A 26833-nucleotide genomic window follows, 5' to 3' on the forward strand; every position below is an offset into this window, starting at 1 on the left:
TACAGGTGTAAAAGCAGTTACAGTTCAGCTGACAATTCAAAATCATACACCTGTTCAGTGAAACAAAAAATGCTTCGAGTCAGTTTTCACCTGTGATTTTGGCAGCCTTCTCCTCCTGGTTAACCCTGTTCTCTTCATCCTCCTCGTTCTCCTCCTCAAAGTCGTCCAGGTTGCCGATGTCAGCCTGCTTCATGCTCATCAGGCTGGCCAGGCTCTGCATGTCCTCATCACTGGGTACCAAAGCACACGGGATTCAAAAACTCCCAATGGTGACACTTATGTTCTTAGTAGAGGTTGGGCCGATTAATCGGGCCGATTATGCCTGTCACCGATTAATCAACATTGGCCAAAATGTAGCCGATTATAAAAATATTTGCTCCATGGAGACTCTGTTGCTCCTTCTCCTGTGTCTGTGTGTTGGGCTGCACACTGCCCGAGTGCCCGCCCCCTCCGTCCACCATTATGAAATGTAAGACTATAGAATGACGTTTTAACATCATGTAAGTTGCTTTTTTGTGAGATAAACAGAGATAAATGCTACTGTTATTTCACACGTCCACCATTATCTAAAAGTTTGACTTATTTATTTAAGGTGTTTACAGTTTGACTTCTTTATTTTTTATTGTGTTCACAGCTTGTTCTTATTTATTATTGGTTTACACTACAGTTCTTATGTTGACAGTTTTATAATTAAAGTTTCTTGTTTTAATTTGAAAGTGTTCTGTCTCTATCTTGAATCATATGGGTATTATAATGATTTGTGATTATATACAGTATATATTCTGTGTATATCAATGAATTTATTATATATATCAGCCAATATATCGGATACCGGTCGATATATTAGATATCGGCTTTTTTTGCCCCCAGTATTGGTATCGGCATCGGCCCCAAAAATCCCACATCGGTCGGGCTCTAGTTCATAGGTCTTAAAGATGCTGTGAGGAGGATCTGTTTTAGTTGCACTCCCTTGCCACCTTGTGGCCCTAGGTCTCCACACACCGTTGTAATGGCTTTTAGTGAGGCATGTGTTTGTTTTGGAATTAAATGGAGATCGTATCGAACACATTTTCTTAGTTCAAGACAACTTTTTTCTGGTTACAATGCGCTTGGGTAAGGTATTTATCAGTGCAGTTACGTGGCGCTGCTGTTTGAAATGTGACATTAAGCAAACGTTGTAGCAGCCGGTTATATGTTAGCAACATCGGCACCCAGGTGCTCCAATGTATCTGTAGGCTAACAACAAGTAAACACTGTCAGTATGTAAGTAGGTGAGTAGCCGTTTTTATTAAGCACAGCTGGCAGTCTGTCTGCTCTAAGACTTGTCCGTAATGTGTAATGTTTGTGAATCCTGGTTAGCTATGTCCTGCCAGTCATCTACCAAGCAGAGCTAACATAACCTCACTCTAAATTTTATTGATAGACTCTCAAGTTTAAACAGACCACTGCAGAATAACTGCTGACTGTGGGTTGTAATGAACATTATCGCCCCTGTGTTAAAGAGTGATACCGCCCAAGCTAAAGGCTAACTAGCCTTTCTTCTGCTCTTCTGTCCTTTTTCTGTCTGACAGTTTGGCTCCTCTGTCCACCATCAATACAAAATCAGTCACAGAAATGGTTTTCAGCTGAGAAGAACATAGCTCTACCTCTTCTCACTACTAAACTTTGTCAGTCGACGTGGTGTTGGCATTGCGTCCTGGACGACCTGAACAGGAAGCTAAGAAGTAGCAATTTAAAATAACCTGTAACCTGCAATATTAGCGCTGATGATCTCATTTAAAGTGTGGATTACGATCAGGCTTATATCTAGAAGGGAGACTTTCTCAAGATCACTTTTAAACTCCTCACAGCCCCTTTAAGTATATATAGCAATTTGAAAAGTAACATACTTCTCAAATCACTGAAGCACACTAATTTGATTTTTACACAATAGATTAATGAATAAATGTTAGAGTGCATTATAAAAGTAAAAGAAAAGACACAATTAAAAGCGCAGATCTGGCCAATTTTTCAAGGCTCTTGCAGCATCAATATTTTTCACTCTCCTCTATTTCTTCATTTGACTCCTCAATCTCTGCCTCTTCACTACTGTATCTGCCCAAGACTATCACTTCAAGCCTCACATTTTTAACTGTAGCAACTCCCTCTTCCTCACTCCCTCTTCTGTAATTCTTTCCACTTTATCTTTTGTTGTCTGTTTTTTTCTCCCTCCACAACTTTATTCATGAATGCTTCAATGTCTACAGTGCTCCTTACATTTAATGTAGTCTTGTGTACCCCTCCCGATCCCTTGATACCACAGCTCCATCATAATCAATGTATTCTCCTCTCTGTTCTTTGTGTTTGGTGTTTCCCCAACCCGGAGGCTCATTTGAACTGCTGTGATTGAGTTTGTTTGTGTGGTTGACATCATTCCCCGAAGGGTTAACAAGGGTTACGCGCCATCGACCCGCCGCCTGTGCCACAACAAAGGCCTTGTTGCTCTTCTGTGACCCAGTGAGTGTGTGTGTGTGCGTGTGTGTCTGTGTGTGTTTTAAATGGAAGCTGATGCGTTTAAATCAGAATGAGTAAAAAACAACAAACAGCTTGGTTCAGTTTGATTCTGTAAATGAAGGTTTGTGCTATCATAAAAGATTTAAGAATGAATTAAAGCTGCAAATGATGTGTGAGAGTCTGTAAAACTTCACTGGTGGCTAAAATTTTGGGAACACCTGGCAATTGGCCTTGAAACAGGAATGAAAAAGAATAAAACAAATGAAATATCTACAAAGTCATCATGATGCTCTACATACCATAGAGTAGAACTATTATAAGGAGATTCTGATCATTTTCCTTATAAAAAGGGATAGTGAATTTGATGAGCTGACCCCCTTGAGTCAAGACCTCAACCCTATACAACAAATTGGGGTGAGCTACAAAATAAACTGGACAGATCTTTAGTACATACAAAAGAAATTCATTGGCATGAGCAGAATATTTGGGTAAGATTGACACCCTTAATTACTTTGACAACCCAGCCAGATAAACAAAAAAAAAAGGGTTGGTCAATGAGCCAATGTGCTGCATCCATAGAAACAGTGACAACCCATATAAACTTGATTTTCAAATTCAAACAGAAATGTACAATTTACTTTAAAGGAAAATATGTGTTTGAAAACATCCAAAATGTTGTATTATCATTGTAATATATTTAGAGGTGTACTACTGCAGGTGTTCTTTTACTAACTTGAGGTCGTATTTATAAAAACTTATTAGATACACAACTTGAAACTCTTGGTTTTCAACACTTACGTGGCCTTTCCCTCACGGAGGAAGATGCAGGAGAGGGAGAACTGCAGCGTGGCTGACACCACCTTCTTGGACAAGGGCTTAAACTTGAGTTTGACATCTGTCTGTGTGGGCATTGGACTGGCATACTGTTTCATGTTGATACTGCTGGTGGCCAAGGCCTTCCTCCGCCCTGATGGAGACTCCTGGAGAAGGACACAATGATGTATCATGTTAGGTCTTATTTTCTTCAACTGACAATAAAAAGAGGAGGAGGGAACTTTACTCATGTTTTAACTTTTTCTTTTTGAAACATAAAGTCATCTATCTAACTGATGACTCGCGATCACAACATCCAGAACAGGAGCTGTGGATTTGGTCACTGATGGCTGGATGACAAATTCAGGGCAAGCTAAAATTTGTGCCCTCCTGCATTCCTCATTGTGAATTCAGCTGCAAAAATCCTTCCTGGTATTTCCTATCAAAGGTCCATGCTTAAGCCATTTTCGCTGTACTCAGAGATGTGCTCTGGGCCAGGGGCTAGCAGTCAAATTGGAATTTGGGAATATGCCACAGACCAGGTGATAAGAGTTGTGGAATCGGTGACAGGGGCCGCTCTATGTGTGTGTATGCATGCACAGCGCTCACCAGATGACAGTGTGTGCAAAATGAGAACTGTCAGAAAGCCTTGTCACCGACTGCTAGATATGGAAACTAAACAGTTGGGGATGTTCCAGCCTTTTGTCTGCCCCTCCCCTCTCTTACCAACAAAAAGTGATGGGTTTTAGTCTGCTGCACATCTGGCTACAAAAGCTTCACACTGTCAGGGAACAGCAGACAGGTTCACCTGCTTGCTGTGTTGATACCACTGACGTCCTCAGTCTCAGTCTTTTTAGCCTCCTTGTTTTTTTTATTTTTTTTGCCAGTTCTGTTCTTATGATAGGGATGGTGCCATTTTCCCAGTGGGCCAGTATGTATCTATCTGCATACAACATTGCATGACATTAGACCTGAATCCAGACACTAGTGCATGCATCCCTTCATAGGCCAAGTGGAATGAAAGCAGCTAGCAGTGGTAAAAGAAATGCATTTCTCTTTTTAAACACTCACATACACACTTTTTTATTATACCACAGAAAATACCTTCTTGTCTCAGCTGTGTATCGAGCCCTGAAGATTCATCCTCTCATGCGCACAATGCCGAACAAAGCGGAGCAGCTTGCTCTCTTTCACACCACACCAGTTTGAGAGCACATATACATATACACATACACTCTGGCGTGTCCGGTAGATAAAGCGATACAAGCTCTTTACATTGCCCTGTTTCCTGATGTCTTCACACACACATACACACAGTTCACACACATACACATCTCAGAGGCTTTGGCTCAGTGGGGAAAACTCAATCTCAGCCTTATCGCTGAGGACCGCAGGGTATTCATTCAAACACACACACACACTTACACACACATAGATGGACACACACAGAGTTTGTATCAGTTCAGTGAAACTGCTATGGGTGAGGTGATATTACTGAGAAAATATGCGATCTTCAAAAAGACATCAAATCTGCTGGCCAGCTAACAACACAACATTCAAATGTGTGTTGTGACTTGAATTCTTGTTTTGTGATTGTTTGGTTTCACCGCTACGTGCGCTTCATTTCCCTTTGAACAAATGCTAAAAATAAAAATATTCAAGAGACACAACAGGCAGCCAATTCAGACTTCTGAGGAGTTTAATCTGCTTATTAAACATTATTTTTTCTCTATGAGTAAGGTTCATATTGTAAAATATATAGATATAACTCTTAAGGTTTTACCATTAACTAAAAAATCTGTTGTTCTTTTTCACTGATACGTTATTTAATGTTGTTAGTGTCCTGGAAAAGCTCACATTATTTCAGCTTGGATATGTAGTTTATGCCGTTGCTTGACAATCTAAAGTCACGAGGATTCTATGAGAGAGAAGACATTTTAAAGCCGTGTTAACTGTCTTGGCTGATAAGTAAGGATCATAGACTGTAAAAAACATGGACGCAGTCTCACCGACGTCACCCGTCTGTTTCTGAAACAGAAAATGAAGCACATCGACTATAGCGGCCATATTGGTAGTGGCAAGGGATTCGCCTACAGTCATAGGGCACCTATCGGTCACGTGACCCTCAGCTGTGCCTCTTATTGGGGGAGCTCGTGATCTTAATATCCACTGAACGGACGAGTTAGAAAAAAATTTACCCCCCGTACAGTGGGTGCTGGTAGTAAAATTAGCGACTCAGACAGGAGACGTTTTTTGAACCAGGCTGTAAAAAGGTTAATTTCTGCTTTGAAAATGGCTTTTTTGGCTTGGTGTGTATGTGACTTCCGCTACTTCCGGAGCCAGTCTCAAGCGAACACTCGAGAAACAGCAGATTTTAGCACTTCCGCATTGTCTCATATTCTCAGACCGGAGGTTGCCGCTTGGTTAGGATCTAAAATTGTGTTGCAGAGCCATCATCTGTGGGCTGCAGATGTGCGCCTGATAATAAATGAGGCTTTGCTGGACCTTTATTTTGAAGGACATGTTCCCTACCGTGTGACTCACATTCACACTCCAACACACTAGGTGGCAGTACTGCACCTTGACACTTCTCATCACCTGTTACTCTTCAGCAAATTTCAGGTTTTCTTGAGGTGTGATACTAGACTGTATAATAAATGGGTGAAGCTTCTATAGCATCACCTTTCTGCTTCTGAAACAGTTTTGAGGCAAATTTTTAGTGAGGGCATATTGGAAAAAAGGCAGGTTTTGAGCCTCAAGCTTTTTTGGCTTGAGTGTATGTAACTTCCTGTACTTCTGGAGCCAGCCCCAAGCAGACACTCGAGGAACTTCAAATTTTAGTACTTCCTCATGATGAGGAAGTAAAGGTCGGTCCTAAGGCTAGACCAGCTGAGAGCATTTTTCTAGGAGATAGTGAAAGATGATAGTGAAAAAACTGAGGTGAGCATTACACATTCAAAGTATCCTTTTGATGATGGCTTTCAAGTGTTCAAGAGTTCAAGAAGTTGTGACACTTATTCTGCGACTTACAAGTAGCCAAACATTGCTCTGGAGAAGTTGCTCCTCTGGACTGTTTTCTTCTGTTTCTGACTCACCTCTCCATACGTTCATCCCCAGTGCCAATCCTCCCTTCTCTCTCCATCTCTCCCTCCGTGCCTCTTGTTCACACCAACAATTAAATCTAGAAAAACTACAGAAGAAACCTACAGTCTGACCAGCGAAGCCACTTGACATTTGGTGCTGACATTTTAGCCTGGTCACATTGGCTGGGAAACATAATGATTTGTCATCACCGCAGCCCCATCCTCAACTTGTCCAAAGAACAGCCCATCAGGTGGAAGGAAGATGGGGGAACAGTAGTCTCCCTTTCTACTTCTTATCTCTCTGGAGATTACACTCTGGCTATTATACTAAGCTAATAGCGCATGTAGACACATTATGAATGAATTTGCCAAATGCACCAAACACTTTAGAAGAGGGGATTTAGCGAAAAAAAAAAAAAAAAGAGGATGGAGAGGAAAAAAAGAGGAGAGGGGTCTTGGAAAATAGGAAATACTTAAGGATATGCAAATACCCCAGTACAATAATGGAATAACTGTCTCAAAAGATTCGAGGAGGGACATCAAACAATGGAAATCTGCTCCATTTCCCCAGATGCTGCTTGTCAATCAAAGTGTGTATGCATGGTAGTGTGTGTGGTGTGTGTGTGTGTGTGTGTGTGTGTGTGTGTGTGTGTGTGTGTGTGTGTGTGTGTGTGTGTGTGTGTGTGTGTGTGTGAGAAAGAGAAAATGAGGAGGGTGTAGCAAGGATTAGGATAACTGGGACGTTGTGACAATGTGTAAAATGAAAAGCAAGGACAATGCAGAAGTTTAATTTATTACAGAGAGGATAGGACTATCAATATGCTCTCCTTTTGTGACCCAAAGACTAAATACCTAAGTGTGTGTGTGTGCTTGTGTGTGTGTGTGTAAAGGAGGAAACAGTGGGAAAGAAAGGAAAGAGCACAGGAAAAAAGAGGGGGTAAAGAGAAGGAAGGAGGGTGGGAGGGGTGATGGCTGTATGCTGCCCCCTAGCTGTATCCTTGCCCAGCTGCAGAGCAACATGTCACACCAACAGTTAGCTTTTAGCTTGCAGTAAAATGGGCTCCATGCCGAAACACAATCATAACTTGTTCAAACCTAACAGCAAACAAACCTGAAACCTCTAAACAGTTTCTCCTTTCCTAACTCATTACGTTTCTGTAACAAGATCAGAGAGCTGAACGTTTTTGTGATAGAGTACCAGTCCTGCCCCTCTTGCATGGTGCCAGCTGGCCGTGGATCGATCCACAGATGCTCCCCTGGTGGGGGGGCAGGGGTCAGGGCAGGAGGGGTGCCCGGGGGTCCTGCTGAAACCCTCTGCCCCAAAATGCCAATGGGACGGGCTCTGAGGGGGAAAGGGGTTGGGGATCCTTTTGTCACTGAGAGATGGATTAATTAGGCTGAGTACTGAAAAGAAACTGGCTTCTTTGTACAGACCTGGTTTGACACACACACACACACACACACACACACATACACACACACACACACACACACACACACACACACACACACACACACACACACACACACACACACACACACACACACACACACACACATGCAGTAGAGTTTGGAGGTGTTAGCACCTGATGAAAAAAAGCACACACGCACCAATAAGCCAATGGCTTTTTAACGCAGGTCAGCAGTCAATTTGTTTTTGATTTCCACAGGGTCGACAGGTCAAACTGATCCATACAACACCAGCACTTTGATAGTTTTTTTTTCACAGCGTCAAGTTTGAGACTGGTATCATTTTAATGTCAACAGTTAGTGCTAGCTGCCTTTTTCTGCGATACTCTGCTACTGTCAGAGATGTGTATTGTACATGTTTATTGTTACGTGAAAGTAGTTATGTTTAGTTAGAGCCCTGTAAAGTTTTTTTCTTCTAATCTTTCTACTTTAATTTTTAGACTTCCTTTTTATTTTTTTATTTTTTTTTCACCTTTAACTTTTTTAACATTAGCAGCAGTGCAGTGTTTTCTTTGTTTTTCACAACAGTGGTCATCAAATGTATTTTTACTTTTCCAGTCAACAGTATGTTGGCAGCATTTGCAGCGGTATAGCAGTGCTGCCGCCAAAGCATTAATAGACATGAGTATCACCAAGTTATTTACATGCTTCGCTTAAGCCCTGCAACTGTTATTTAGTTCAGGAGGGGGCAGGTGAGAGTTTGAGGATATGCCATTGCAGATGCATAGGTGGTGCCATGAATGAGCCCCAGAAACATTTCTCTGACAAACTTTCCTCCTCCTTGGGATGACAGCAAATCTGTCACATTATTTCATTTTCTGAAATATCTGTTTTATTGGCCAGTTTCATGAAAGAAGAAATCATAGGGTTCTATTTAGTGCAGACAGAAGATTAAAACTGAGGCTCTGGTCTACCTACAAGAAGGATCACTGATGAATCACTCATGGTTCCACATCAAGCAGATGATTATCAAACTTAAGCCTGCTGCCACAAAACAAAAACAACAAGAAACTGCAGGTAAGGGACAACCTGAGGTCAGTCACACAAAGGCAATGGACGACAGTAACCCTGCAGAGGAACTTTGTATTCTTCAAAGTACAGTACAGTGTCACAATACCACTGTTATTATACCAACTATTCACTCTAATAAGTGTTCGAGTTGTAGTTTTGAAAAGTTTTCTTTGGTTTCATCTTCAGTTAATAATGGCTTTCACACATTCAATATATTGTTTAAAGACATTTAAAAAAAATTTAACACTTCATCAGGGTTAACAGTTACAAGCTAGAGTGAATGATGATTAAAAATCAAGCTATTACAAGGGCTACAGATTCTAGGATTTTTTTTAAAGTTTGAAACTTTCAATGGGAATTTGGGGAAATTAATAGAAGTTAACAGAGAATTAACTGGATTTAACTAACTGACTACATTTCCCTGGTCATGTACATGTATTAACATTAAACATTATGTTTTTTGTTAAGCCAAAATAAATGCAAACATGATGCAATATTAAATTTTATACACATTTTCAAGGAATTTTCTGGAATTTTTCCTAACCAAGTCCAACTGTCATGAGTAAAGGCATAAAAAATCTTTTTCATAGCTAGGCTAAAAATTAAACACATTTTGATGAGCATTTGTTAACTTAACCTACAAGTGTCCATTACTTCAAGTTAAGCCATACCATCAAATATATGTACCTCATCTAGACTCAAGTCCAGAGATGTGGTCTCAGTAGAAATGCTATAGGCGAGTGGAGTAGAGACTGAGGATGAAAAAATTGTTTGGAATTGTTTGCGCTTGTGATTCATGGTCGGGCCGATTAATCGGGCGCCCAGATTATATCCTGTCACCGATTACAACCTGGGCTTATAAATTCACAAGTTATTGTCTTCATTGAAATAATTTTTGAAAATGTTTCATTGTATTTTGTTGTAGTTGTATTTATTGCACGGTTTGAAAGTAGCTACATTGTTACTTAAAATCTAGTTTAAGCCAATGAATTAAATGGAGGATTAAACTTTTCAACAGCTAGTAATGATTTGTGTTCATATAAAGTATATATCCTGTGTATATCAATGAATTTATTATACATCAGCCGATATATATTGGATATCAGTCAATATATCGGATATCGGCTTCTTTTTGCCCCCAGTATCGATATCGGCATCTGCCCCAAAAATCCCATAGCGGTCGGGCTCTAATTTGCAGTCATTCATGTTGTTTTAACTAAGATCAGTTTTTAAAACCTCATTCAAGTCGGTAACAATAAAAAAACACGTAAACTTTCAAAATTTCTAAGCCCAAAATTTGGGGAAAATTAATTTAAGTTGGCAGCAATAAAAAAACCCTGACAAATTCCAATATCCCTGAGCTAAAATTTGCAGGAAAATTTCCAAGAAATGTTCCACCCCTGTGCTAACCTAGTTGTTACTAAGTAATAAGCGCTGATGCCAAATCCCACTGTTTCTATTTCTGTCCTGCTGTGAAAGGTGTTCTTAATAAATCTAGCTTGGGAATGGGGGCTACAAATATTGGACTTCATAGGAATCTGTAAACAGGCCTTTGTCAATTCCAAACAAAGGTTTTATTAAAAAAATAAAAATAAAAGCCTATCTCAATTTAACCTCCAGAAAACCCTGAGGTGGCACCAATTAGCCCTCCAACCAAAAATCAGCTAGCTCTGAATTCAGCAGTCAGCATATTGAAGGTTAGGGAGGAGAGGGGCACATGGTGCTATTCCTCTCGCCTCAAGGTCACAGTTATTGGAAATGGAGACATCCAATGTGTTCACATCTCTCTTAGAATCCTCACACAATGGAGTGATTCCTCTGTGTCAATTTGGCCTCCCCTGATAACTGATAAGGTAGGCCTTTTTACATAGTACACTATAGGTGTTACACACACACATTCATACACACACACACACACACTCAGATTAAGACCAATTTATTCATCTGCTACAATTATATGTGAGGATTTATTTTTTTCCCCCAGGCAATATGTGCGTGTATTCTTAAAGGCAACAATGGCATAAAAGGCATGCAATACTATCACAGCGGTTATGTGAATTACAATAACAATAGTCTTAATAATGGAATGAACTGTGAAAATGGCTTTCATGTGTGCAGCTGCATGCACACACACACACGCACACGCACACGCACACACACACACACACACACACACACACACACACACACACACACACACACACACACACACACACACACACACACACACACACACACACACAAGTAGAAAAACGACCATCGAATTCCAAATTGCGGGTACAAATGATCACAACCTCCCAGTGTGAGCTGTTAGTTTTTGGCTGAATATGGTTTAAAATGACAATAAACTCCAGACATGAAGTCCCTTTATGTCCAACGCTTAAAAACTGGACATGGGACAGACCTGTGTGCCTACTGCCAGGTAAAGGAAGGATGAACACAGCTAGAAAACCACACAAGAAGAGGAGGAGACTCGTTCTGTTTGTGACAGACAAATTAAGACCAACAAGTGGGGGAAAAGACACCAGATCTCTTCATTTTTAAGATTCTCTAGAAAAAGAGAAACCAAGTCAAGCACAGCAGTGTTGAAGCTGAGCTGACCTCCAACCTTAATGTGGAGATAAAAGACCTTTTGAAAAAGGTTGTGAAAACTTCCATTAAAAGGACAATTGAAGGGGCACTGTCATTCTGAGAATTTGAGCGCATGCTGTCTGTACAGAGTCTTTGTCACAGGAGTTGCTCGATCAACTCTGAGCCATAAAAATTTGCTGCACGTTAGACCTGGGACAATAGTCAATAAATCAATAAACTGTATGATAAATGAAATGAACTCAATACTTTTGCCAGCCTCAATATTCCACCACGTGCAAGTGTGTTTGTTTTCCGTCTCTCTCCTCCAAACAGGCTGGATGTCAAGAAGGCGCGTTTCTTTCATAGCAGAATGCACAGCGTGAACCCTGTTGTCAGTCATTCGGAATCGTTGTCTCCAGGGGAAGGTGGGGTCACTAGCATCAGGCTAGCATAAACACACAGAGTGCAGCAAGTGAGCCTCGTGAGCTTGTAGAAATTAGGAGGAAAAAAGATGATTATGAAGCGAAATGCCACAGCCTTGGAGTTGGAATATTTCAGCTTCAGCTTCAGACTGAATGAGCAAGGTGAGCCCATCAACATGGATGAGCCTGTGTGCAGCAACAAAAAAAGACAACACAACAAGCTCACATGCCCACCCAAAACACAACCACACAACCCAGTTTTCTCAGCTGGGGAATAAACTGCACTGCAGATGCAGAGCCTTCGTCCTGACAGTCAACACTCACTGAGGCGTTTGGTAGACAACATAAAAACAAACGGAGCAGCACAAAATGGTGTGCGCTCACAGAACGTGTAGTCCCAACACTTAAAACCAAGACAACTGGGCTGTTCATAGTTTGGGATGAAACTGATGAAGCTGATGAGGCCTCATGGATGAGAGGAGAAACGTCTTCACAGACTTTGAACAGTCCAGTTGCCTCAAGTTTGAGCGTTCAAAATAACTCTGACTTGGATCGTGAGAATTTACATTGACACAGAAAGTGAAGTTTGTTACATCACAAAAGAAATACCGCCCTTTAAAATATTTGTTATTCAAGTGCAATATTTGACTAAGAGTCTATTTTATTTTTATTGGGGTTTTTTTGTATTAGGATTTTTAAGTGATCAATATTCCAATTACTATAGTAAACTAGAAGAGCACTCAAAAAGTGCAGTCCTTCGCCAATCATATTGTGATTGTCACGCAACACTTAAGTCCTACTTTAATGTTATACTCCCTTTCAGCACTGTCTGCTACAATTTGGTGTTAGTTGCAGGTTTGTGCGATAACTTGTTACCTGACAGTGTTGAAAATCATGATGACCCAGTACATATTTCATTGTCAAATTCTTAGTATCCAGAATATTGTAAGGATCTTGATGGTACTTTAACATCTGTCAGAAATTATGGTGAACTTGTCATTGTTTTGCAAAGCAATCCGACCATTTCTGGTGGAATTATCTACAAATATGATGAAAACAGCCCTATCTCACTATGATAAAAACTTCTTTAAAAAAAATTCAGGATCCAGACGGTGAGCTGGATCACCTCCAAAATTTAATCACTTCTTCCTTGTCCCACTTTGAACATTTCCTGAAAATTTCATCAAGATCTGTTTGCTAGTTTTTGAGCTATGCTGTTCACAGAGAAACAAACAGACAAACTCTCCCAAAAACATAACCTCCTTGGCGGAGGTAAAAATACTCATGAGAAATACAAATGTATTGCATTTGAGAGGGTGAAAAAAATGGCAAAACCCTTTTGGGAAAAAGGCAATGAATGTTAGAGTTGATAATAAACGTTTATCCAGGAGAAAAAGACGTAGAATTGAGTTATAATGTGTTTGTGCGTTATAACGACATAAGAGATGGAGGTGGGAGTAGAAACAGAGAGAAATAAAGCAAAAGGGGGTGACTGAGAGGGAGAGGAAGAGAGGAAAGAGAGAGGAATTCCTTTAATGCAGGGTTGCCTCTGATGGCACAGATGAAAGGAGGAGAGTCACAAACCAAAGGGCCCTTAAAAGGTCTAATCCTGACTGGGAGAGAAGACTGATTACTGGGGACTAATCTCCTGCGAGCTTGCAACACTAAACCGAGCACACACAGTGGTGGGCTCAGGAGGAGCCATATTCCAGAGATTCAGTATCATTAATACAACTTCCAGATATAAAAGTTAGCATTTTAACTCTTCAACTGTTGCAGAAGTCAGCTGACTTCAGGAAAGCTGCTCTGATTGACCAATTCATCAAACTTCTTCAATATTTGACTTGAGCTCATATTTTGCAGTTTCACTACATGCTCAGTTTGAGCGAATACATCTGACAGGTTTTGACACACACTTTACACTGACTGCTTTGTGAGCCACACAGTGCACGCTTACATTAAACACACCGAACAGCAAGAAAAAAATTCTGAAAACTCAGAGAAAAACTTTTTATAAGCACTTTTCAGCACACTCGTAAAAGCACACTAACCCCACATAAACCTTTTTAAGATCAGATCTAATCTACAGAGAGCAGCAACCAAGGATTAGTTTTTAAAATTGCATTATCTTCCAATTAGTTTGATGATTCATCAATTTGTCGTTTGGCCTGAAATGTCTAAACCTGAGGAGCAAGAGTTCTCAGAGCCCTGGGAAGAATCAAATTTCTTCCACCAAACAGTTTAAAACCCCAGCGATTTTCATTTAAGGTGTGGAAGATGAAAAAGAAACACAAAATCCTCTCACTGCAGTAGCTGGGAACAACAAATGTTGGGAAACTTTGGTTAAAATATGGTTAAAATGGTAAACTGATTATACAGAATCAACCAAGTGCAGCACTTAAGGACTGCAACAAGTAATCTTCCTATGATTTCTTCTTCAAGTCTGGGCCTCGTTTACACCACAACATTTTATCCGAAAACGCTAAAACGCTGTAGTAAGCATGCCAAGCCTGTAGTTGGCACTATAACTGTCTGGTCCAGAAGGGGCTTTTTGTAGACCTCCACCTCAGTGGAGTTGAGCCGATGATCTGGTGTATTGGCGAATTATAAGAGCAGAAGTGGAGCAACAGTTGCACATTTTGTTAAAAGACAGTCAGCAGATTGAGCAGCACAAGCACAACATGGTAATTTGTGACGATCATAACCCTAACAACGGTACTGTTGTAAACGCCCGCGTGAAGCGGAGCGTGACATCAGCGTTTCCACTGAAAACACCGGCTTACTGTTTACATGGCAGCGGTGTCAGCAGAATTTCAGAAATATTAAACTCTGGAGGCTGTTTTTAAAAGTTTGCATTTTAGGTTGGCTAAAACGCTGTTTCTGTGTAAACGCGGGGTTCACCGATCACAATTTTCTGGCCGATTGCCGATCTTTAAGAGGCCTGACCTGCCAATACAAATGTGGGCCGATACCGAATTTTGTTTTTTATTTGTTATAACTGACAGCATATACCTTCAATGCTCCAATCTTATTTCATTGAAAATCATTAAACAATACCTGTGAAACAATAAAATCTTTATGTTTTAACTTAAACAATAAAGTGTCCAGAATTTTAGGTCTTAGAGCAAAAGGCAACAATGGCTGGCTGTCAGACCTTCCCGGAGGTATATAAGATCAGGATGGGCCGATCCCTGATCACCGTCCCCCCGAAATTAAGGCGCCGTTTACACGACAACGGTTTTAGGGTGAAACGCAAAAGTTTTGTTGCGTTTCAGCCTCGCGTTTACACAGAAACGGTGTTTCAGCCGACCTAAAATGCAAACTTTTGAAAACGCCCTCCAGAGTTGGATTTTTCTGAAACGCTCCCGACACCGTTGCCGTGTAAACAGTAAGCCGGCGATTTCAGTGGAAACGCTGACGTCAAGCTCTGCCTCGCGTGCGCATTCAACAGGACAACAGTACAGTTGTTACGATCCTCACTAACTACCGTGTTGTGCTTGTTCTGCTCAATCTGCTGAATCTGCTGACTGTCTTTCAACAAAATGTGCATCTGTTGCTCCACTTTTTAACTTGGTATTCCCCAGTACACCAGATGACCATCTTAACTCTACTTTGGTGGAGATCTCCCAAAAGCAGCTTCTGGACAAGACAGTTATAGCACCACCTACAGGCCTGTCATGCTTACTACAGCGTTTTCAGTCCATCAGCGTTTCCGTGTAAACGCAGATTTTTTTTCACTGCGTTTTAGCATTTTCAGATGAAACGTTGTCGTGTAAACGGGGCCTTAGAAAATCAGCACCAATCGATGCATGTCTAGTGTACACGCAATACTTTTGTGTTTCACCGTAAAACCGTTGCTGTGTAAACGGCCCCTTATTTGAGATCAGTCTTTGATGAATAGTTCACAGGCTCAACTGGAGAAACAAATCCTCAATACAGAAAAGTCAGGAAACCATTTGATGTGTCAGTCAATAATCAATAATGTCAATCATTTCTTGAATAAACTAAGTGTTGAAAACAGTGAAGACATCACTTAGTAATTGTTTAACTAAATTTGACTGTATATTTGACTCTGCACTGAATTCTTAACCTGTGACCATACTTCGATGGACACCCAGCCGGTATATCATATCCTCTATGTCTCCCTTCATTTCTATCCCCTCTTCCTCCTCCTCCTCCTCCTCCCTCTTTCTCTCTTCTTATCAGTGTGTCCAGGGTGCCCTCCTTTCTTCAACTCCCTGGGTCTCTCTTTTGGGTGGCCCTCAGTGCCCCCCACACACACTCAGACCCAGAGCATGCACTTCAGACAGGGGGCTAATGGGAAAATAAATTACCAGCAGGCAAAAGCCCTGGCTCTGCACTTCTGCTGGAGAGAGAAAAAGAGAGGGGGATATGAAGGGGTGTTGGTCAAGAAATGGAAAGAGAGAAGGGTACATAAAGAGGGAAATGAGAGACAGAGGTGGATAAGTGAGGAGACTGACAGAGATAATTGTTGAAAGAAGAAAAAGATGAGGAAAATTAGGAGAAGGGAGTGATGGAGAGAAAAAGATGTTTCCAAAAGAAGGAGGGACGGAGGAGAGAGAAAGAGATAGGTCATCAGGATTATAGCAGGAGTTCATTCCTCGTCTGTGAAGTGCCTGCTCATCACTTTTCCCACCATTTCACCACGTCTGGCCATCATAGAGGCCTAAATGGACAATAACATCACCACACACACAAACGGCCACTGAGCCAATTCCCCCAATCTGGGATTGATTACTCTGCCTGTATGAAGCAGCAGTTCAGATATCAGGATGGCAGATTCAACAGTGACGGCCATCAGCGCAGGAAAACCTGTCTCCTCATGGTTAAATGTATGAAGCTGGAGCAATTCAAGAACATGACAGCCTGATTTGGTGATATGTGTTTGTGTAACGGCAGCAAAATGTTGGTCGATCACCCAGTTCCTGTGCTCTTTCACCTCATTTTTCACTGTGACCTAAAAGTGAAGGCAAAAAAATGCTGAACCACTGAGGTAAAGTTGATGGAAAGCCGGCAAGCGGTATGTAACTTTGTCAATGATGGGTTAGCGTTGATCAATAACGGCTAAAAACTCACAGAAATACTGACTCTCTGTTCTCAAAGTTACTGAAACAGTGTTTGACATTTCCCTTTGTGCTAAGTGGATGTTTCCTTTGAATACCAATGATTAAATGGTTCAATTTCCAACGTACCCAAGCATCTAATTCTGAACATAATGTATTAAATAAGCTTGTGGTGCTTTTCAACCAAAAGGTCCAGGAACTTTTTGTTCCCTGTAAAATTTTCTCAGGTAGTGAATGCTCTTGTGGCCCATTGTTTGTCTGTGTTTCTACCAGGGGCTGAGAACCAGGGTGGATTATCCAAACCAGGCTTGTAATGTGCAAAAAAACAAAATAATTGCATGTCACCGCCAGACCACTAGAGGGCAATATAACAACTATGAAGGCTAAAAATGGCACCATAGAAGATGACAGGCTGGCATCATTATGTGCAACATCAAAGTTTGCCTGTTAGCACGGGGGATGTCGAGCTTGTGCTGGTTTTGATCTTGCTTTATCGAATGTTTAGGGATTTGTTGAATAGAAACTTGAAAAGGAGACAAGCTCAAGTTGCAAAGGCATCGCTGGTTGAAGCTATTTCAAAAAGCCTGGAACAGCTTCAACTAGCAAGACAGCAAACCGCTCCACCATGTAAGGCATGAAAATGGCAGAAATTGATCAGTTTCAGGGTGAAAAATGAGCACTGACTTCCAGATGAATGCAATTCTCTCTAATGGCTTTAGATTATCACTGGTTACTTATCTGGTAAGGATAATTTGACACGTTTATAGGTATATAAAACTGAATGCATTACCAAAGAACTTAAAGGGGACATATCATGCTTGTTTCTCCTTTCCACTATGCCAGACTAGGATACCTGTAAAGCATTTCAGCCCTCAGTACAAGTCGTTTAGTTCCTTCATTGCCCCACAATAGCGTTCTCAATATCCTCATTTTAGGCCATTCTGAAGATCTCATTGAAACGCTCCGTTTCGAGAATGACCTCCAGTAACCTCGCAACGTCACTGCCCTTTGTGCTCTGATTGGTCAGTTCTATCAGAGGGGCGGAGGGAGTAGAGCCAGGGGGCGGTATTTGCAGCATGGCAGTATTTACAAAATCGCCACATTGAATGGAGCAGACCGAGCGAGTTTGCTGTTTGCCAAAACTTCACCGTAAGGCATTGATAGCACTAATAAAATGGCAGAGTGTAGGATACGTCCTTTTGTATTGGACCCCAAGTCAGACCCGGACGGTTCTGCAGCTCAGGAGGAAGAAAATCCTCCTCCACACAGATCATCTCAGGACGCTTCAGTGTGGTGAGTCAAACCGGTACTGTAACATGTAAAGTTTATACGTGGAAATATAGGCAGACTTCACCGATAAACTATTTCTATAACAGGGCTCCATCCTGCTCCTTCACTTTTCTCTGTCTGTTTTATCCAAAGATCGCCTCTACCGTCAGTTTGTCTCTATGTTAGCACTCAGTCAAGTTAGCCAGAGCTAGTAGGGAGCTTTATTTATGCTCGGCTCTTGGTGGGTGTATCCCTCTGTGGGGGTTGTGTGACTAACTGACTTCACAGAGGAGGAGCTGCTTTATCAGATTACTCCAATAAAAAGAAAGGATCCTCGTGTCGTCATGAAGGTCAAAATCTCGCGGCCAAATGTCAATGACTTATTTTCAGAGGCATCAAATCTTGTTCTAGGATATCAGAAAAAAATACAATATCTCATTTTTGAAAATTCAGGGGGTGAAAGGTCTTGTTTTCAACTTTATTTTATATGTAAGTAATAAATCAAGGATCAGCATGATATGTCCCCTTTAACTTAGATCCTAGTTCCTGCAGCTGAAAAGCACGTAATTCTAGGGGAAGGTTAGGATATCCATCATCACAAGATAACATGAGAGAGTACGCAAAGAAGCTTCTAAGGGTTTTGGTTTATAAAAATCCAAACAGGATCCCAGACTGAAACTTCTTTATTTAAGAAGAATCAAATCACAAAATCAAATGTTGTTTTCCAGCAAGACAAAAGAGCAGCATTTGAATCAGATTCTCGATATCCACTCAATTCTCACTCCGAGGATCTGTTTGTTTTAACAGTTTTAAGCAGGCTGCTGAGATCTGACAGGGCTATGATAGGGCTTTAATCCAGAGCAAAGCTGATTTGCGTAAAGGGGTGTGTGGGAGGGGGTTAAGATGGCCTGTGACAAGAAACAATTGCCCCAAGTGAGAGTCTGCCTCTCTCCCACCCTGCTCCATGACAAAGGTGTACTCTCCATGCTAAGTGACAAATCTGGGGAGACAAAGAGCATTAGCAGGGTGATGCTCTGCTTCAGTGCCTCTGATTGTGGCCAACTCAAAGAGAATCTAATATGGATTTTAAAAAGAGGAGAGGGAGAGATTAGAATGAAAGAGAAACAATGAACACCTTCTACCAAGGGGGAATTAGTGGAGGGATTGGATAAGGAGCTGGTGTGCCTTGGTGTGTGTGCATGTGTGTGTGTGTATGTGCATGGGTGAGCGCTTGTTCTTTGAAATTCCTTTTCCACGAAGGAACAATAGGGTTTCCAAATTGTTTATGTGCATTTACATTCGAGACAAAGACAAAAAAAGACACGGACGCAGCTCTCACACATCTTGATGTGTACAATGTGGACAAACCGCTTATTCTGGCATGAAGAGACAGGAAAAGGGCGAAGAAGACAACTGTAAATGTGTATTAACGTTCAAGCTCTTCGATAAAGATCATCTGCTTGTTGCAAAATCAACAAAGTTTATATTTGCAGTCTAGCTCAAGAGTACACTGTTTTGACTCTATGTCTGTGTCAGTCTCAGCAATCACTACATCACCACCCTCTTCATGGTATGAAACGTGTCCTTTACCACATCCTTTCAACACCCATGGGTGTACTCCTTTACTGCATGCCACCTCAAGGTCCTGACCCCATCCTCCCTAGGTGTGGTGCTCAAAGTACTGATTTATATCCCAAACAGACATGTTTAGGGATCAGTCTAACTGTCAGTGGCCGGCTTAGCACTGGCATCAGAGCACATCGCAAGACCCTATTCATTGCCACTTAGCAGAACAGCTCCCTTTGGTTTGCAGGTTAAGTGTGTGTCTGTGTGTGTCAAAAACTCACACACAGACATACACTTGCACACACATGCTGGGAGTGGATCTTGAGATGATAATGTCAAATGCATCATTTCAGACGCAAGTTTAACCTAAGTTCACCAAAAACCTCACTGTGTGTGCGCATTCATATTCTTTCACCAACATCCACACACACACACACACACACACACACACACACACACACACACACACACACCTTTCCTCTGAACAAACCACCCGCCCACACAGGCCCAGCAGGTCAAGCTTGTGGATAAACAGGGGGATTTGAGGAGGGCAGTGTTTTGCGGGCCACACAGGCCTGTCTCCATCGCGGGCAGCCATCTTAAGTCGCACACAGGAAAAATAAATAACCGAGAGATGGAGATAATAGCTGTTCCGCTGTCATCACACCAGAACTGTATGACCACCCATCTTCAGCAAAAACAAGGTGAGATGAGGACAAAGACCGGAAGAGAAAGTGTGGTTAGAGCAGGGAGTGTGAGTGACGCTATGAAATGATAGAGGACAACCTCGGAGATGACTGATAACAGAGGGTGTGGCAGCCAATAGCGTACGACTGAATGGGTCCTATGAGACTTTGCAGCTGGAGCCAAGAAAAAATGTGTTTTTAACAGAAAACTGGGACTCGTGGACAGTAAAGAATGGCAGCATTACAACAAAAAACATGGAGAAAGTGCTATATGAAGCATTTATGGAAACAGAGTTGGGACAAATTCCAACACAATTTGAGATCCACTTAGTGACTGTGCAAAGCTGGTGTAGGCTACAAAGTTGTGAATATGATCTAGGTTTTGGTATAGGTATTGATTCTTTTATGATGCTGATTTAAATTGCAGTTCTTTGATATTTCCTATTGTTGCGATATTTAGTTCACTTCTTGAACACCAGACCAAGTTAAAAAAGTTGAATGATGATGATGATGATGATGTCTATAGACTATATCTGGAGCCATATTTTCCCCAAAAATGCACATCACATGTGAGTCAGTTTTTAGGATTTATTTAAAAACTCTGACATCTCAACTTTTTTTCAAAAGCTAAAATAAAGGATTTAAATTAGGAAAAAAAAATCACAGTTTGAAATTGTTAGACAAAAAAAAAAAAAAACAATACAACAGTACATCAATTTTTTCTCCCACTCCTATTTGCTAGTTTTACAGAGGAAAGTTTGCACTTTACCTTGTTTTTTTGTTCATATGTTCATAGAAGTTCGTTCCAAAGCTCTCTGGCACCACAAAAGTTGCTGTGTACAAACAAGTGGGGATCTTACATTCTCAAGTTGCTTGGTATTTTTTCTTTGATGGATGGCTTTTTTGGTTTTGTTTTGTTTTTATAGAAGGGTTTTCTTGTGGCAAAAATGAATTATTTTTCAGATGCCCTCCAGACAGGGAAAATAAAACACCTCTGTTTTTCTTTTTTTTTAAAGATAATATTATATTCTCATGAACACCTAACTTTTCTTAATTAAAAAAAAGATTCAAATCATTGAATTGATTCACTGCAAAAAACTGATATCTTATCACGTGTTTTTGTCTTTTTTAAGTAAAAATTGTCTTATTATACTCGATATGAGCCACTTTCAACTTATCAATTCAGAAAAATGTCTTGTTTCAAGTTATCAGAGTACAAAAATGAGGCTTGAATCGCTTGTAACCAGTAAAAAAATCTGCCAATGGAACAAGAAAAATTTGCTTGAAAATTTCCTTGAGACTAGAACAATGTTTTAATACAAGTAACTTTTCTCTTGTTCCATTGGCAGATTTTTTTACTGGTTACGAGCAATTCAGACCTCATTTTTGTCCTTAAATAACTTTAAACAAGACATTTTTCTGGATTTGTCATGTGAATTTGGCTCATATTGAGTCTAAAAAGGAATTTTCTTCTGAAAATAAGACAAAAACACTTGATAAGATTTCAGTTTTTTGCAGTGTTGATGGGTTGTGAGGGTGTGTCTCTAGGGTCAGCTTGGGTACAGGAAGCAATAACAGGCAGAGGAGGTGGTGTAGCCTGTTTTCTGCAATGGACCAACCTGTGCACAGTGACCAGGCAGCACCTGGAGGACTGCTCGTCCTGAGACAACAGCTACACAAAACCATTAGAGAAATGAGCTTCCACTGAGTTATATCCTTCTTCTTGATGTTTTGTTCAAAAAAGGAAGTGAACATTCACTGACTGATATATGTTTGTACCATAAACCATGAGCCCAGGTTTGTTTTTTTCCTTTTTACTATTGGAATGAACTGTTACTTGGCTTTTTAGATAGGGGTGCCCTGACACAAACGGATCTGAATGTGTAGCAGTCACATGTCACCATAAAGGTCTGGCGCCTTTCATATAATAAAACTGACATTTTGATGAACCAATCACAATGTCTCACCGTTTTGGACCTACAATGGTTGCACTCACCTTTTATGTGTCTTGTAAATTTCTCAGTACTGAGATTCAGAAACATCCAGTTTTCTCCAAAATATTAAACACATGTTATAATCCGTAGTTTGTAACATCAACATCCCAAGCCAAAACACACACACACTCAGGCTTCAAGGTCTATCATGTGAAGGCCACACAGGTGGGGAAGCGGATGTTTCCCAGGTGACACTTGTGTTTTGATGTTTATTTTGGGGTCAAACGTCACACTGTATGAGGCAAAACAAAAACCTGTTTGCGCTGGTTTGGACTCTGCATGTGTGTGCACAGACTAGAAATGTATCTGTACGACTGTGACAGGTGTACGTGTGCACATGCTGTCAGCCTGTGTGTGTGTGTGCATGTTTGTGCAAATTATGACAGAGAGAAACTGCACATGTGAGTGTGTGTGTTTTCGAGTGCTTGCAGCAGTGTCTGGTGACATCTGCTGCGTTGTTGGCTGGGAGCGGAGCTGCAGGAGGCTGCAGGAGCCTCAGACTAAGGAGATGAAAGCCGAGGTCACAACCTGGACCAGTGGGACAAGACACACACTCCCTCACACAACACACAAATACAAAGTCACACATGCAAACATAAAGACGTACACACAGACTGTGGGCACATGGCACTTGTGCATGCACACACACAGTAAGCATATGTCTCTTACACACACACACACACACACACACAGCATGCAGGGGGTGAATACAAGAACACAAGGACGACAGACTAAATAGGGCAGAAATAAAAATTAAAAAAAGACCAGACGATATAAAGAGGGCTGAATACAAACTACACAAACATAAAATGAACAGGTGACAGAATTGGAATATAGCCCTAAATCTTCAAATCACACCTTCAGGAGCAACAGTTTAATCAGCTTAAGTCCAAACACAGGCTTGTTCGCAAACACACACTGTATACAACCATATGAATTTGTGCCATTAGATCTAAAGTATATGACTGAACTGAATAAAGTAACAGTCAATTCTTCTGTCATTTATAAAACACAAGTAGAAAATGCTACTAAAAATTAGTTTCCAAAGTCTGTTTAAACAATGTCTCACTTTGTTACTTGCCTAGTGAAAAAACACAAATCCCCTGATGCTGTATTAAAATCTTTACTTTACAAATGTCCAGTGTCTTTTAATGATAAATGCCATGTCTTTAGAGGATTCTTTAACTGAAAAGGCAGTGTGTTTGTAGCAGTGTTTTTCAACCACTGTGCTGCGTCACACTGTAAGGTGGGCCGTGGGAAATTATCCAGTTTCACTTAATTTGTCCAAAAACTAAAAACATGCCACTGTGAGTGATTGCACTATATTGGAAAAATGTCGAACCACCTTCACTGGCAATATGGAAGAAGAAGTTGATGACTTGTCTTGGACTTGAAAGATTGACATACATTGTAAAAGGTAGAAAAGAGGAATTTGCCTGTATTTGGGATTCATCCATGTCATTCTTGACTAATGAAAGAGATAACACTGACTGAATAACATTATGAAATGATCCTGCCTTTTTATTTATTTAGCTTTTCTCTTTATTATCATTTATTATTATTATTATTATTATTATTATTATTAATTTTATTATAATAATAATAATTATTATTATTATTATTTATTTTCTGTGTGTATTTTCATTATTTATTTATTTATTATTTATTTATTTATTTTTTATTTATTTATTTTATTTGTATTTTTTTTTAGCGTATGTGTGAATGAGCAACTGTTTGAGGGGACATCAATTGAAATGTTTGTACATTTGATACAAAGTTTGATATGTATCTACAACTTTGATAAAAAATATTGTTAGAAAAAAATAACATGCCACTGTTGAGTTGCTGTGCTTTAAAAGTAATGTAATTTATCCCATGTCAGTAGGTGGCAGCAGGTAGCTTGTTGCCTTGATAATCCGAGACAAGAGTAATGAGACAGCTATAGTGATGCATGAGACAGGTGACCGTGACAGAGATAGAGAAGTTTTTGAAAAGGAATAATCCAAACTCCAAACAGGGCCAGGCCCGAACAAGCAAGTGTACTGTTTTGTTCACCTATGTGAAAACATGGGGCCAACTTTTGTGGGACAAACCACAAAGATGAATAAGCAAGCCTTCAAAGCAAGATACTATGTTGCTGAACTTGTTGCTAATACAAAAATGTTGTAAAAAAAAGAAAAAAAAAGAAGTAAAACCACCTTCCTGCAAAGGCATTGTTAGGGGGTTTCTTGGCTAGGACGCAGTAAAAGAAGTAAGGATATCAGCTTCGTGTTCATTTACACAGGTCCAAGTTTTGCAGTGCATGAGTTTAACAGACTGGATTGTTACTCTACCATAGAGTGTTATTTTATAATATTTTTGGTTGGTGGTGTGCAGTGGGACTTTTTTCAATGTTAAAAATGTGCCGTGGCTCAAAAAAGGTTGAAAAACACTGGTTTACAGGACTCAATGAAACTTTCGGTGCTTTCCTTAGAAGCCTCTGCGGCAGAATATAAACCTGATCTTCGCTGTTTAAGCTGCACAGCAACAAATTAAGTCAGTTCTAGGGAAAAGCAACAGAATTTTGTGATTAAAACTCTTCAAAGGAACTTAATTATGGGACCTTGATGCCCCTGTTCACCTTATCTTTCAGCTGATGTTGTCCTGTACATACCCAAGTAGTACTCTTTCGCCATGTCCACACGTAGTCGGGTATCTGGGAAACTGCATTTATTTTCATACATTTACGCCTGTCAACCACACGAAACCAGCTTTACTTCAATAAAAACTATGTTTTCTGAAAACTCAGGCCAAAGTGAAGATTTTGGAAAACTCTAGTTTCGTGGTTTTGTGTGGACACTGGTGGTTCTCAAACATCACAGTTGAATGACAGGGGCTCATTCTGATTGGCTGGCTGGCATCAGTTTTACACCTGGAAAAAACCTGCCTCTGTACTTATCAGCAGATATTTTTAAAAACGAATGAGGGGAGGGTATTTGTTTTTGAAAATGCTATGTGTGTTCAAGGCCTTTGTCAAATGAATCTCACCTGCTTTCTTTTAACACTCAACTGTCCCTCATTGAGTGTTAGGCTTTGAAAACCATTTCCTTTATGGTAACCTTATTTCTTAAGTTATATTTTTTATTTCATTAAAAAATGTGTTTAAAGTAACTTTTAAGAACAAAATACTCAGACACACATGCAAACCAAGAGAAATGTAGAAATCCACAAACATTCAGACACAGACTTGGTCACACACAGCGACGACACCTGCACAGACTGGTTAGAGACACACACACTCATGGTGGTGGTAGTAGTTAGTCAGCAGACCAGCCATGTGACGGGGTGGTGTGGTGTGGATTAGGGGCCAGTAAGCCTATTACGGCGACAGGAGGGACCACCCGGCCTTCACAGCCACCTACAACCCACCAACACACACACACACACACACACACACAAACCTATAATATAACTAGACTCACCCTAACATATTGTGCTCCAGACACAGGTTCACTATCAATCCAGAGAATCACAGAACACACACATAGACACACAATGAGACTGAGCTACACAAAATGTTACTGAGTCAGACTGTGCAAAGTCACATGAGTGTGTGTCTTCATTTTCTTATTCACTGAACAAAAATAATAGATGTTAGCAGCATACTAACAGAAATATTCAGGATTCTGAGGTGTAATAGTTATGTGTGTTTGTGCTGCTCGTGTGCCGTGTGTGTATGTGTTCTTACTGAGGGGTCCAGTCATGGGGGGTAATCGCCAGCATCTGTTGCCTCTCCTCAGGGCGATTAAATAGATTGAATTAATTTGGGAAGCGTGTGTGAATGTGTGATCCCATACTAACCCCCCCTTTCTTTTCTGCAGCAACACACACACACAAATTTACAGCCTTGGCGCTTTTAACTGCAAAGCATTTATCATTTAAAATTAGCACTGTGCGCACACATACACACACAGACAAGAGCACACACACTCCTCTTTCAGACACAATAAATTAGGCCTTTTGAGTTATCCAAACTGTTCAAGAAATGAGAAACGAGCAAAGGTGAAAACTTTGGAGACACACGCAAGCACACGAGTGCAAATTAATCCCAATTTGTCGTCCTCGGCACGGGAGAAACTTTTGGGATTTCATACTTCATACCAGCTTTTGTCACCTTTGCGTGAATAGCCGAGGGCTGAAATAATTGTGTTTTTCTTCCCAGAGGCCCAGTCAGCGCTCACAAGCCACTGGCCTACGTAATGTGTTCCAGACAGAAAAGAAGGGGGGTGTGGGTGGAGGCAGTACACACACCATGGCTGTGGGTACGATACAGACAGAGAGAGAGTGTGTGTGTGTGCATCTGTGTGTGTGTGTGCAAGAGGAAGGCTGGCC

General features: G+C 40.7%; 1 protein-coding gene across 4 annotated transcripts in view; it reads right to left on the reverse strand.

The window, feature by feature from the left end:
- Nucleotides 1–26833, reverse strand: part of ehbp1 (EH domain binding protein 1) — a 233566-nt gene that overhangs the window by 108236 nt on the left and 98497 nt on the right. For all 4 annotated transcript variants that reach the window (XM_074675143.1, XM_074675141.1, XM_074675142.1 and 1 more), the window contains exons 6-7: nt 3292–3473; nt 91–230 (exon numbers count right to left, since the gene is read on the reverse strand). In XM_074675143.1, the coding sequence (XP_074531244.1) occupies nt 91–230; nt 3292–3473 (322 nt within the window). The remainder of the gene's footprint in view (nt 1–90; nt 231–3291; nt 3474–26833) is intronic.

The sequence above is a fragment of the Halichoeres trimaculatus genome, unplaced genomic scaffold (assembly GCF_033239565.1).
Source record: "Halichoeres trimaculatus isolate MK-OKI-2021-1 unplaced genomic scaffold, fHalTri1.1 fHalTri1_scaffold_8, whole genome shotgun sequence".
Lineage (NCBI taxonomy): Eukaryota > Metazoa > Chordata > Actinopteri > Labriformes > Labridae > Halichoeres > Halichoeres trimaculatus.